The sequence below is a fragment of the Cololabis saira genome, chromosome 9 (genome assembly GCF_033807715.1).
Source record: "Cololabis saira isolate AMF1-May2022 chromosome 9, fColSai1.1, whole genome shotgun sequence".
In the NCBI taxonomy this organism is placed as follows: domain Eukaryota; kingdom Metazoa; phylum Chordata; class Actinopteri; order Beloniformes; family Belonidae; genus Cololabis; species Cololabis saira.
Window position 1 is genome coordinate 7,818,760 of NC_084595.1, and position 14,161 is coordinate 7,832,920.

At 39.1% G+C, this 14,161-nt stretch overlaps 1 protein-coding gene across 1 annotated transcript in view; it reads right to left on the bottom strand.

The window, feature by feature from the left end:
• The window catches only part of galnt9 (polypeptide N-acetylgalactosaminyltransferase 9), a 73,923-nt gene extending 59,989 nt beyond the window's left edge, over positions 1-13,934 (bottom strand). The window contains exons 1-2 of the mRNA XM_061729757.1: positions 13,925-13,934; positions 12,499-12,679 (exon numbers count right to left, since the gene is read on the bottom strand). Coding sequence (XP_061585741.1) covers positions 12,499-12,679; positions 13,925-13,934 — 191 coding nt within the window. The remainder of the gene's footprint in view (positions 1-12,498; positions 12,680-13,924) is intronic.
• Positions 13,935-14,161: the final 227 nt, after the last annotated feature.

Sequence of the window (14,161 nt, forward strand, 5' to 3'; positions counted from 1 at the left end):
AGAAGTGAAGGCCAGGAGGCTTTTTACAAGACACATACAGCTGCCAATGTCAGGCATCTGGCTTGATGCAGATTGGCAGGTGTGAGGGAAAAAAGGAGAGAGGGTGGAGAAGGTGTGGAATGTTTGGTCTTGGTTTATGTTCCTCCCTTCAGTCATGACAGGCCTCTCTGCTAACGAGTCCCGTTCAATTAAAAGCCCATTAGAGAGGAGGCGTCTGGCTCCTGCGTCTCACCTAACCCTAACCCAACCTAATCTAACCTAACCTAACCTAACTTAACCCTAACCCTAACCCTAACCTAACCCTAACCTAACCTAACCCTAACCTTAACCTAACCTAACCTAACTTAACCCTAACCCTAACCCTAACCTAACCCTAACCCTAACCTAACCCTAACCTTAACCTAACCTAACCTAACCTAACCTAACTGCTGCAGAGCTGCACTCAACGTCTGCCGCAAGAACATAATTACAGGTCCAGAATTCAAAACTCACTCGATTGGCAGCAGCTTCAACCACATGCCACATTTTACTCATACAACAAACTGCCATAAAAAAAAAGTGGATTTTATTCACAAAAACGTTATTAACGGATTAGAAAAAAAAACCCTGTGTTGCCAGATAATGCAGATTTATCATCAGGAGTCATATTTAACATAACTGTGTAAATCCATGCTGAACATACTGTAACTTTCCAAAGCAAATCAGTCCAGAACTGCAGTGAAGGACAGAAACACCTGGTAATGTGAAATACCTGGAGGAAGTTGAAATACAAAAGCCTTCCTTGGAAATATTGAGCCATGACTGATGAAATAAACCAGTAATAAAGGCAGAAAACGGTTTGTTAGATTAGATTATTTATTTATTGTACCCTTGGGTAAATTTGGTTTACAGTGAGTGATTCATCTCGTATTATACATACAGTCCAAAACCATACACTAAACAACACAGGACAAGATAAAGTTACGACAGTGCTTTGGCTAAAAAAACAAAAAGGACGGCCCCAAGAGAAGAAGCAAGATAAGTTAAAACATCAGTAGATAAAAAACACTAAAATATTCAAACCAAGCCAAAGGATAAACCATGGTTTGGCAAACATTGGCTGTGATATGGTGAATGTACAGCAGGGGCGTCAATTGGGTATGGCCACACCTTGGCTTCAAGGGTTAAATGTAAATGTTTGTTTTTTTAAATACATTTATGGAATTACTCTGTGTCTCTTTGTATTGATTATTCTATTACTTAATACATATATAATAACTACAAATGCAAATCAGAACGACAATCGAATGATCGATTTCACTAGTTATTATACACTGCAAAAAAGAAATAAAAAAGAAAAAGAATATTTGTCTTATTTCTAGTTAAAATGTCTAATTTTTAGTAAAAGAAAATCTCATTACATTTGAGACAAGACTCAAAAACAACCATTTTCACCTGTTTCAAGTAGATTTTCACTTAAAATAAGTAGAAAAATCTGCCAGTGGAACAAGATTTTTTTACTTGTAATGAGAAGATAAATCTTGTTCAGAGTTTTTCTACTTATTTCAAGTGAAAATTTACTTGAAACAGGTGAAAATGGTCAAATAACAAGTTATTTTTCTGGTGATGACTCTTGTTTTAAGTGTAATGAGATCTTTTGACTAAAAATGAGACATTTTAACTAGAAATAAGACAAGATAAGATTTTGAGTTTTTGCAGTGAGCGAGACTGCATTTGAAAAAGTTCCAATTTTCTTGACCACACAGATCAGCTACATAAACTTCTGTGATGAGTATTTGCTGGACGTGTTGATAGATACTCTAGTTAAGTTCTGTGACTCGTAACCTTGCCGTACCTTAGCTTCCACTGAATTGACGCCACTGATGTACAGTAATCCCATAATTCCAGGGCTGTACACGGATAATATTTCTGTAGTATTTGAGTGCATACTGCATTTTTTAAATATTTATATACAATTTTTTTTCTTTTTTTCTTTGCAGAAGTGCAAAATACTTTTGTCAGCACATTATAATTCGTATGCATTAGTATGTGGAAACCATACATTACAATCTCAGCACGGCCCCGAGCAGAAAAGCTCTCGCTGTTCACTTTGTGGCAACACTTTCAACTGAGCAATGACATAATACAGGCATTAACACCTGTACTGGTTTAATATAATCAACTACTTGATAAATAGTTGTGACAGTCTCAGCAGACTGAACTAATGTCACATCAGTCACCGTGTAAACACTACAGTACTGGTGTGAAAGACATACCCTTGACTCTCGTTGCTTTAAAATGGATCATATACAGAATAAAAGCTACTACTCACTTGCTTTTAAAGTGCTAGGGCGAGAAATATACTAAACTTTATGCTTTGTAGTTTAGTTTTGTCCTTCTTGTGCATTTATAGCTATTGACATTATCACGTATTGCTATCATTTATACTGCAGATATATAGAAGATGTGATACATGTAAGTGTAATAATACATTCATAATACTGAAATGAACACACTTGCACTAACTAAGCATTGAACACTCATTGTAAATTACAATGTTGATAGAAGAGAGCAAGTTGTAATCTTGTAGACAAAAGAGTCGTTAAATGCAATCTGTAATCTAGTCCGTCCATGACTCATCAATGAGAACAGTCACAAAAAGAAACACATCAAAATATCTTAAAATTATTGTAAATGTAATATATTCTGTTGATTCAGAATTAAAAAAATAATTCAAATCTCTTCTTGACACAAGAGTCTTTGGTGCTGGTCGAGACCAGTTTATTATTTAACCCTTGTACTGTCTTTGGGTCAAAATGACCTAATTATCCTGTTCCTTCTTTCCTCCTGCTCTCTCCTTCCTTCCTTCCTCTTTTCTCCCTTCCTTCCTTCCTTCCTTCCTTCCTTCCTTCCTTCCTTCCTTCCTTCCTTCCTTCCTTCCTTCCTTCCTTCCTTCTTTTTTCCCTTCCATCTTTCCTCCTGCTCTCTGCTTCCTTCATCCCTTCCTCCTTTCTCCCTTGCTTCCTTCCTTCCTTCCTTCCTTTTTTGCCTTCCTTCCTTCTTTTTTTGCCTTCCTTCCTTCTTTATTTTGCCTTCCTTCCTTCTTTTCTCCTGCTCTCTCCTTCCTTCTTCCCTTCCTCTTTTCTCCCTTCCTTCCTTCTTCCCTTTGTCTTTTCTCCCTTCCTTCCTTCCTTAATACCTTCCTTCCGTCCTTTCTTCCTTCCTTCTTTTTTCCCTTCCGTCCATCTTTCCTCCTGCTCTCTGCTTCCTTCCTCCTTTCTCCCTTCCTTCCTTCTTCCCTTCCTCTTTTCTCCCTTCCTTCCTTCTTCCCTTCCTCTTTTCTCCCTTCCTTCCTTCCTTCCTTAATTCCTTCCTTCCTTCCTTCTTTTTTCCCTTCCTTCCATCTTTCCTCCTGCTCTCTGCTTCCTTCTTCCCTTCCTCCTTTCTCCCTTCCTTCCTTCCGTTCTTCCTTCCTTCCTTCCTTCCTTCTTTTTTCCCTTCCTTCCGTCTTTCCTCCTGCTCTCTCCTTCCTTCTTCCCTTCATCTTTTCTTCCTTCCTTCCTTCCTTCTTTTTCCCTTCCTTCCTTTCTTTCTTTCTTTCTTCCTTCCTTCCTTTTTCCCTTCCTCCCTTCCTTCCTTCCTTGCTTCCTCCCTTCCTTATTTTCTCCCTTCCTTCCTTCCTTCTTTCCTTTTTCCATTCTTCCTTCCTTCCTTCTTTCCTCCCTTCTTCTCTTCCTCCTTCCTTGACCCGAAGACAGAATGAGGGTTAAACACAATCTAAAGGCTTTATGGATTTCTAGGGTATCTTATTACGAGAGAACAAATGCCTGGATTGGTAATATAAGCAGTTAATTACAACTATAGTTAGATTCCAAATTTATTCCAGAAACTCTCTGAGCTGATTCCACTTGTGTTGTTTTTTTACTGAGCAGCGTGTATTAGATGAATTGTTATCCCTGTTAAAACCTTCTCTTCGTTAAAAAGCTTCTCTTCGCTGTCGGAGTTTGCAGTAAGTGGCTCTGCATGTTGCCTCTGTTCTTTGGCAACAGTGTAATTCAAACTTCACAGGCAGCCTTTATTATTATTATTATATTATCCCCAAACCCTCGCAACGCTTACGGCATCAGTGCTGTAGTTAGTTCAACATCCCGAGTCTAAACGTCCCTGCAAAGACGACCATAAAGGCTGTTTTCTGGGCGTCAGCTGGGACCCGTGAAAATGATAATAATTCCACACTCCTTTTATTTGCAACATTAAAAACAGCTCAACTATCACCGTTCTGTTGTCTAAATCCTTTCATGCTGAGATTAGGCGTGTCTAAAGTAATTTGCTTTTTTGCTGATCCCCCATTGTTAAAGCCCCGAGAAGTGGCCGAACTGCCTAAACTCCAACAATGAGAAAGAGGAGGGATTACGTACAGTAACACAATAAGTCAAACGTGGAAAATGAAAAGCAGTGAACTTGAAGCGATTGGGGATAAAGGCCTGAATGGCCTTTTCAACTTGCTCGAGTCCCCGTCACGCAACCCACAGAGATGTAGGAAAAGATCAGAACGGTTGCCAGCAATGTGAATTTTATTTCCAGAGTTTCATTAGTCCGTCAGATTTATCTACTATGGACAAAGCAGGATCTAATGTCTGTAAATGTTATACAGGACTGTCTCAGAAAATTATAATATTGTGACAAAGTTCTTTTTTTTTCTGTAATGCAATTAAAAAAACAAAAATGTCATACATTCTGTATTCATTACAAATCAACTGAAATATTGCAAGCCTTGTATTATTTTAATATTGCTGATTATGGCTTACAGTTTAAGATTAAGATTCCCAGAAAATTCTAATTTTTTTGAGATAGGATATTTGAGTTTTCTTAAACTGTAAACCATGATCAGCAATATTAAAATAATAAAAGGCTTGCAATATTTCAGTTGATTTGTAATGAATCCAGAATGTATGACATTTTTGCATTACAGAAAATAAAAGGACATTATCACAATATTCTAATTTTCTGAGACAGTCCTGTATAGTGACAGCTACAATTTCTAAGCAACATTCAAAGAAATGTTTTTGCATATCTGTCATTCAGCAAAATACTTCCAATATTGTTATCCAACCGTAATGTTCAGGCTGAGATACAGGAAATTAGGCAATTATGGGATACATTTCAATTGGAATTTGCTCTCTTGCTTATCCTGAGAATTTGCACTTGATGAAATATTCGTCACCTGGGGGAAGCAGGATATTCCACCACTTTGTAGGTTGTTTTTTTAATACCTAAGCCTAGGAAGTGGTTCTGGTGCTTAAACCTAAACAAACCACCAATCAAAGTTACTTTTAAAAACTAAAGTGCTAAAAGGATAACACTCATCTCTCCTTGATGACAGTCATATGCATATTCAGCAAACTTTTTCACTGATTTAAACTGATAAACTACGACGGAGTATTGAGGCCAAACTAAGACAAAAAAAAAACTGGAAATTACGAGAATAAAGTTGTAAAATTACGAGAATAAAGTCGGAATATTACGAGAATAAAGTCGTAAAATTACGAGAATAAAGTCATAGCCTAATGTTGCGAGAATAAAGTTGTAATATTATGAGAATAAAGTCGTAATATTACGAGAATAAAGTTGTAATATTACGAGAATAAAGTCGTAAAATTACAAGATTAAAGTCATATTGTTGCGAGAATAAAGTCGTAATATTATGACTTTATTCTAATAAAGTCGTAGTATTACGACTTTATTCTCGTAACATTAGGCTATGACTTTATTCTCGTAATTTTACGACTTTATTCTCGTAATTTCCAATTTTTTTGTCTTAGTTTGGCCCTAATACTCCGCCGTAGATAAACAGTTACTCGTTTCATGAAATAGTTTCATGAAATTCTGCAAGATAAACCCCACAATTTGACTAGTAGAGCTTTGTCTTTCTTACTTCTCAGTTTTATTTGGCCATTTAATTTGATGTTTGGTTGAGGTTTGGCCATGAAATCTTTTTTTCAACAGAAGGTGCCACAAATTATTGGTTTTAGCTCATAAAAAGCTCTGATAGGCTTCAGCAGACACCATGTGACCTTACCTAGGAAAAAGCAAGTGAAGGTATTGGGTGGATGGATATGAGATTCTTGAAAATGGTAGCTGGCACACTCAGGGGTGACCGAGGAAAAGCATTACAGTAATCCAGAAACATCAATGTCAAATGTGACTCATTTTAATCTGAGTCCCTTTTGGGATCAGTTCTTCTGGCACGTCTGGGATGAAAACATGTTTGTGCAGAAATAACTGAGAACAATCTTCACCAAACAATGCATCTCAGTCCACTTCAAACCTAGCAACACCCTCACACAAAAATGTGTTCACCCTCAGGACCAAACACCCAGAGGTGTCAAACGTATTCACATTCATTACTCAGGTAGAAAAATTCAGATTTCTATGACTTCTGCAACAGTGTTTCCTCCAAAACGTCCTGGCTGGTTAGGAGGGTGTAGAAACCTCTAGCTCTGAGAGCCTCCTGACTAATGGAACAGGGCCTATTTTGTGTCTTTTTTTGCATAGTTCACTAACGCCTTTAGCTAGGAGTCTGATCAGACAGACGTTAGTTTGGTGCAGATCGGATCTGTACTTTTCGATGGGCGGGGCTTTGAAACGTCACCTTTTCCAACATTCGAACGGACACCGTTGCCACAATATTTGACCAAACCAAGTAAAACTTGACCTGTGGCCTCCATATGGGGCCTAGATTGGGCTTGCCAAGTCTCAACTCTGTGAACCCTCTGCAATGCCAACTAGCTCTGAGGAAGTCGTACAGCCACGGGACCAAAATATCCTAGCAAAGGGCCTTCTGCATTGCAACATAGTCAAAAATCAGCCTCCCAGCTCAAAGCGTTAGTGAATTATTCAACAAACACACAAAAAAGGCCCGAAAAAGGCACCACACACGGTGACCTTTGGCACTTCTGAAGGTCGCATGGGTCTGGACCTCGGCACAGTGGATGAGAGTCACCTCCTGATACAGAGTCTAGAATTTCAGCCTCTTAGCTCAAAGCGTTAGTGAACTATGCAAAAAAAGACACAAAATAGTCTTTGCAGGCCGAAAAGCAAAAGACGCGGTGACCTTTGACACTTCCGAAGGTCACACAGATCTGAAAATCCGCACAGTGAATGAAAGTCACCTCCTGATACATAATCTAGAATTTCAGCCTCCTAGCTCAAAGCGTTAGTGAACTGTTCAAAAATAGACTTAGAATGGGGTTAGAAGCGGTAAAACTAGAGACATGGCCAACAGGCTGAATTTCTGTTTTATGTAGAAAAACAAGTTTTAGATTGTTTTTAAGACATTCAAGGCCTGTTTAAAATATACATTAAATGCCATAATAGGTCCCCTTTAAGTTCCTTCACTGTTTGCAACAAAATGTTGAATATCTTTATAAATCTGTTGTGCAATCACGCCTGCAATCATCTGTTGGGGGAGCTAGTGACTTAAAGACACTGAACAAACTGATAAAGAAGGCTGTCTCTATTCTGGGGACTGTTCTGAAGCCTCTGGAGCTTATTGTGCGAAGGACGATACTACATGAAATGAACAAGATCCTAGACAACCCGGAGCATCCTCTTCACACCAGTGTTTCAGCAACAGATGGTTAGTCAGAGCTTTCTTAAGATCTGCTTCAACACAAACCAATACAGGAAATGCTTCCTGCCTGCAGCAATAAACCTTGACAATGACTCTTTGAAGACTCTTAAAAAATCACTACTGCAACAATTCATTTCCCTTTGAGGATTAATAGAGTATTTTTGAATGTTTTTATTTCGAAACACTTTAAATGCAGCTTTGAATTTCCTACCCAGGCAGTTTCAGAACCATTGGCATGTTGATTCATGTGACCGAAACAATGTAAAGTAAAGTATGGGTCATTGGAGACAAATGATGTACCCACTGGAGCGATGGGAGAGACAGCGATCTTCATGACTTCAGTAGTTAGACTATATTTGAACTAATAATACCTTCTGGGTGTACTGTGAAACACGTTCAACAACCAAGAAAATCACATTCTGTAGCTTCTATTCAAACCTTTGAGGATTACGACCGGGAAGACTAGACTTGTTTTCTGACTCTGTGCTTTGTCATTCTGTGCATCACCGAGCCGTGCGGACGCCGGTGAGTCAGTGGTCATGGATCCTAATGTGTCGGCCTGGTCATGTCATCCGTGTTGTGTCTGCAAGACTTCTGGGTTTGGCACGTTGTAGTCTCCAAATCCACTGGGATAAAAATAAACTAGTATTCCCAACATAACAGACCATGTGCCGTCAGTTTGAGCGGCAGATGCTGAAAGCTAGAAGTTGGGTTTGTGCAGAGCTGGGTAGAGTAGCCAAAGATTGTACTCAAGTAAAAGTACTGTTACTTCAGAATAATATGACTCAAGTAGAAGTAAAAAGTAGTCATCCAAATAATTACTTGAGTAAAAGTAAAAAAGTACTATGTGAAAAAAGTACTCAAGTACTGAGTAACTGTTGAGTAACGTCTGATTTATTTTTTTAACACAACCATTCAAACAGACAAAAGTACAAAATAATCATCTTCAGGCAAATTAAATCAATAAAATAATAAAATGAATTAAAATGTATAAAAAAATAAAAATAGCTTAAATTAAAATAATCTTAAATTAAATTCAAGTACTTTAATACATAATAAAATAAATGAAAATAAAAAAATAAATTAAGCACAAGTAGCAAAAAATTTCAAGCCTTTGTACTTTTCTTTTTTAACCAGGCAGAACTAGAACAAACATGAACTCATAGAAACTCTGTGTGTTTGAGTCTGTGTAAATGTGACAAAACATGCAAAAACAAACATTTTTCCCAAAGAATCACCCAGTGATGTCATGAGATTGAGGCGTACGTGGATAAAAGGGATAAAAGAAAAGTAACAGCTCAACGTAGCCTAATGTAGCGGAGTAAGAGGAACAGTTTCTTCTTCACAAATCTACTCAAGTAAAAGTAAAAAGTATAGTGATTCAAAACTACTCCTAAAAGTACAACATTTTCCAAAACTTACTCAAGTAAATGTAACAGAGTAAATGTAACTCGTTACTACCCAACTCTGGGTTTGTGTATGTAAAGTGTACAGTTCTGTGGAGCGTTTTGAATGCAACAATTGCCAGTGTAAATGATTCCTATTTCTCACACATCCTTGATGTCATTCAGTTTCATAGAGTGTTGGATTCAGGACTGTTAAATCTGCCCACAAATCCAAGTGATTAAACCAGATCTGCAGGGATTCACTTATTTCTACACCTGAGTCCTCTGCACCCATTAATACCTGATGTAACTTAAGGGTACGTGCAGTTCCCATATATTTAGAGTAGAATAGAATTAAATGCATCCTATTGCCATTTAAACATTGCAAAGTGAGATTAAGAGAGGGTGCATCGAGTCCCAGTGTATCTATCCATGTTAGATTCATGTCAAACTCTCACAATTGTCTTGCAGCCAGCTGCCAGTAAGCAGACCTGTGTCGCCTGTCAATAGCATTAAAGCAGCACTATATAACTTTTCCACCTTATATAATATTTCATCATCATCATTGTGATGGAACATCAACTTCCAACAGGTTTAATGAACCTCTGTCATGGTCTGAGGGGTCTGTATCGCCTTCACTGGCACTATGTAACTTTGAGGAGCATGGTAGGAACCCTTCCACACTAAAAAACTACACATTTTTACGGCTTTGACTGCTTTACGGCATACGTCACTTCTCCCTCCTTCCCGATTTGTAGTCGAGACGAAAATGGGCGGGGCGTGGAGCGCAGAGCTCAGGAGAAGCTGGTAACCCGTTGCTGCGTTATGGCTGCAGCAGCTCCACACACAACAGACGTGGGGAAAAGATCGCTAATGGTTTAACTTTTCACCGCTTTCCTGCTCGGAGGCAGAACCACGGAGGCCGGCCAATTATCTGAGATAACAAATTAAAAGAGTAAAAGAGTCGTCGGCTCGGTTGGATCGCGGCTGTAACGACTAAACATAACGTTCCTCAGTAAACAAACTAACACGCACACAGACGGGCGTCGGATCAAAACACGGGTTTATTAAACCACAAACAAACACTCACAGACCGGGGTCGGATCATTCAAACGGGTTTTATTCCCCACTTCTCCAGCTAAACGCAGTTGTTGGCCAGCTCTCTGCGGTGTGATTAATTTTGTTGAGGAAAAAATATTAACTATTTGATTTGTAGCTGCAGAGGAAAAAAATAATATCACGAGGTAAAAAAAATATTGCTCACGCCTCGGAGCCTCTTCAGCATAATATAGCAGTCAAAAAAAAGAAAAGAGAAGTAAGAGGGATACAAAACATGTACTGTATGTTGTACTATTATACTAATTTATTGAAACACATGGCGAGTCAAACATTTACCAAAGCAGCTGCCAAACACTCCTAAACAAGGTAGCCGGAGACGTCGGTTCTGCAGAACTGCGGCAGTAAATCCTTCTAAAGAGTGGCGCTCCGTTAATAATCATTATTTTCTCTATATACTGCTCCCTGGCTTCCTTGTTTAAGGTATCCCGATAAATTCCAGTTCCTTTCCAGCAGTTTAACATCTTTTTTTTTTGCGTTCCGTCTGTTCACTTGCTGAAACAGAAAAGCGTCCCGTCTTCTCTCAAAACAAATGCAGCGACGGGACAGGAGTTTTCCGGCAGTACGCGCTATGCTCATGGGAAACGTAGTGTTCTTTCTGGTAAAGCACTACCGCTTTTGTCCAAAAGATGCCGCCAAACTCAGAAAAGCTGAAAGTTACGTTGTGCTGCTTTAATACCCAAGTGTGAAACAAAAGTTAGACAAAACTGAGGTGTAGTTTCTAACATTGTTTATATTCATATAAACTTCCTCAAACTTTTCATGGGCCATTTAAAATAAATTTGAAGCTAGTTCAGAGAATTTGTGTCTCTATAGAGGTAAAACCCTGAACCAGCAGGCACACTGGAGCTTCTCCCGCTGGTATCTGTTACACGTAAAAGGTGAATATTTACAATTTCTACTTTAACGTGGAAGCTGGAGAGTGCTGTGTGAGCTGAGGCCCAATTTGTTATTTAAATTAAATCGTAGAGAGAATGTTTGGACACAATGTTGCATCAATTTATCCGTCTAGGTATCCGGGGATCCATCCAGCCTTTTCCCGACAAAGAGAGTTAGAGGATTTGGCAAATGCTCACTTGGTGCATTTTAATGAGACGCATACTAAGAGTTCTGTGTTGGATGGCAGCAACACTGCGGAAGGTATTTATACATACTTTCCAGGGAGTTACAGCTAAGTTTATTTTTTTTACCTTTATGAATGGATAAAAATGCAAAAATGCACCTTTCATCTGGTCAGAGATTAGAAAACCATCTTATTAAACTGTACTCTTGATGAAAATGCAGTTATCCTAGTAAAAGGTGCTGAACTTTTGGTGCATTCATTAACCTTTGTGCTGTCTTCAGGTCAAGGAAGGAGGAAGGGAAGAACGGAGGAAAGAAGGAATGAAGGAAGAAAAGAGGGAAGGAAGGAAGAAAGGAAGGGAGAAAAGAAGGAAGGGAGAAAAGAAGGAAGGAAGGAAAGAAGGGAGGAAAGAAGGAAGGAATGGAGGAAAGAAGGAAGGGAGGAAAAAGGAAGGAAGGAAAGAAGGAAGGATGGGAGAAAAGAAGGAGGAAGGAAGGAAGGAAGGAAGGAAGGAAGGAAGGAAGGAAGGAAAAAAGGAAGGAAGGAAAGAAAGAAGGAAGGAAAGAAGGAAGGAAGGATGGGAGAAAAGAAGGAAGGAAGGAAGGAAGGAAATAAGTGAGGAAGGAAGGAAGGAAGGAAGGAAGGAAGGAAGGAAGGAAGGAAGGAAGGAAGGAAGGAAGGAAGGAAGGAAAGGAGGAAAAAAGGAAGAAAGGAAAGAAGGGAGGAAAGAAGGAAGGAAGGAAAGAAAGGAGGAAAGAAGGAAGGAAGGGAGAAAAGAAGGAAGGGAGGAAAGAAGGAAGGAAGGGAGAAAATAAGGAAGGAAGGAAAGAAGGGAGGAAAGAAGGAAAGAAGGAAGGAAGGAAGGAAAGAAGGAAGGAAGGAAGGAAGGAAGGAAGGAAGGAAGGAAGGAAGGAAGGAAGGAAGGAAGGAAGGAAGGAAGGAAGGAAGGAAGGAAGGAAGGAAGGAAGGGAGGGAGAGAGGGAGGAAGGAAGGAAGGAAGGAAGGAAGGAAGGAAGGAAGGAAGGAAGGAAGGAAGGAAGGAAGGAAGGAAGGAAGGAAGGAAGGAAGGAAGGAAGGAAGGAAGGAAGGAAGGAGAGAGCAGGAGGAAAGAAGGAACAGGAGAATTAGGTCATTTTGACCCAAAGACAGTACAAGGGTTAAGTTGAACCAATAAACCAAAGCATCAAAAAATCAGAAAGTCCTCACCAGTCTTTTAAATATAACACAAACCCACCAAGGGAGGAAAATGAGCAAGTGTCCGGCTGTAGTTAGAAGGAGGAAGTACATGACAGGAAACAAGAAGACCCGAGCGGCTCACGTACTTCTTAGGCCTGTAGTCGGGGATGCTCCTGTCCAGGGAGATGCGGTCGCTGAGGTGAGCGTTGTATCCGTACTCCTCGTACTTCCCCTCGGCGTCACGGCCCTCCTCCGCCAGCGTGGCAGCGGCTCCGCCCTGGCCGAGGCCCCCGGGCCCCTCCACCAGCCCCATGGGCTTCGCCAGTCCTGCAGGATAATCACACACCGGAAACAAAGTCACGCAGATGCAGATGGGTCAATGACGAATAAGGATTTTCAACAGGTCAATTTTTTGACTTTTTGACAAGATGAATTGGCATTAGGAATAGGTGATATTTTACCGTTCACGATAAACCGTCAAAAAAATTCCCCGAAAGAAAGAAAGAAAGAAAGAAAGAAAGAAAGAAAGAAAGAAAGAAAGAAAGAAAGAAAGAAAGAAAGAAAGAAAGAAAGAAAGAAAGAAAGAAAGAAAGAAAGAAAGAAAGAAAGAAAGAAAGAAAGAAAGAAAGAAAGAAAGAAAGAAAGAAAGAAAGAAAGAAAGAAAGAAAGAAAGAAAGAAAGAAAGATCAATTCAATTTAATTGATGACGTTTAGTAGCATTTAGTATCTTTTAGAGCAGTGTTTTGGCTCCAAAGACTGAATGTGGTGATAGATTTATAGTTACAAAGGTGGAGTTGAATTGGTATTTTTTTATCATCATTTTTATCGTTATCGGGATAAATGCCAGAAATTATCGTGATACATTTTTAAGTCCATACCGCCCATCCCTAATCGGCACTAGCCTTAAAAAATGTATGGTTTAATTTAATGGTCGCGCCACATGATATTTTAAAATGGACATCATCAGTCAAACTTTGTTTGTATATTATGATAGAAATATAAATACAAATGTGTTGCAATCTTACACACTAGAAGACACTTCAGAAATCATGCCAGATCGGGCAGAATATTGATTTAAATACATTTAGAGTGATTTTTAAAAAAAGTTTTAAAAACAAGAGTCGTGGGCGGACGGTCGCACCACATGACATTTTGATGCTTAAAACAACAACAAAATCCCAAATAACTAGTATTTTTTTTTTAAATTCAAGTGAGTCCATATGTGGGACAGGTAGGTCATATATATGGTATTTTCTTATCCATTTAAACCTTTTTTGAATTGAAAAAAAATCTGTTTTTCAGAAAATATAGGGGTCATGTCATTGACCCAGATGCGTTCAGGCAGGATCACGTCAACAGGAAACAGAGATACAGAGGAGACGGGTGGCTACAGAGTCCAGCTGGTGTTTTGTAAACTTCAGCCATGGATCTGAAATGACTTTGCAATAAAAATGAAATCAAATAAAAATGCAATACTCCCACAGAGACTCATGTGGCAGAGATAAGAAGAGGCGGACAGACCCAGTATGACTATGCTGTAATAGAAACCAGAGAGATGTAATAGAATCCCACTGTGGGTCATATTTAATCTTAAAGACTTTGGTTATGAAATTAGTTATTTCAGTTTGGAATTATTTATCTTGATGAACATTTTTTTTATGCTGCAAGGCTGCACTACAAAGTGAGATAAGTGGGTTAGCGAGTTCTGTCCAGTAAAATCCAGTATTTCCACTGACGAGACTGCGGCTCTCCATCAACCTGGTTAGATCAATTTGGAAAGTTAAACTGAGCTCACAACCTGGAGGAGTT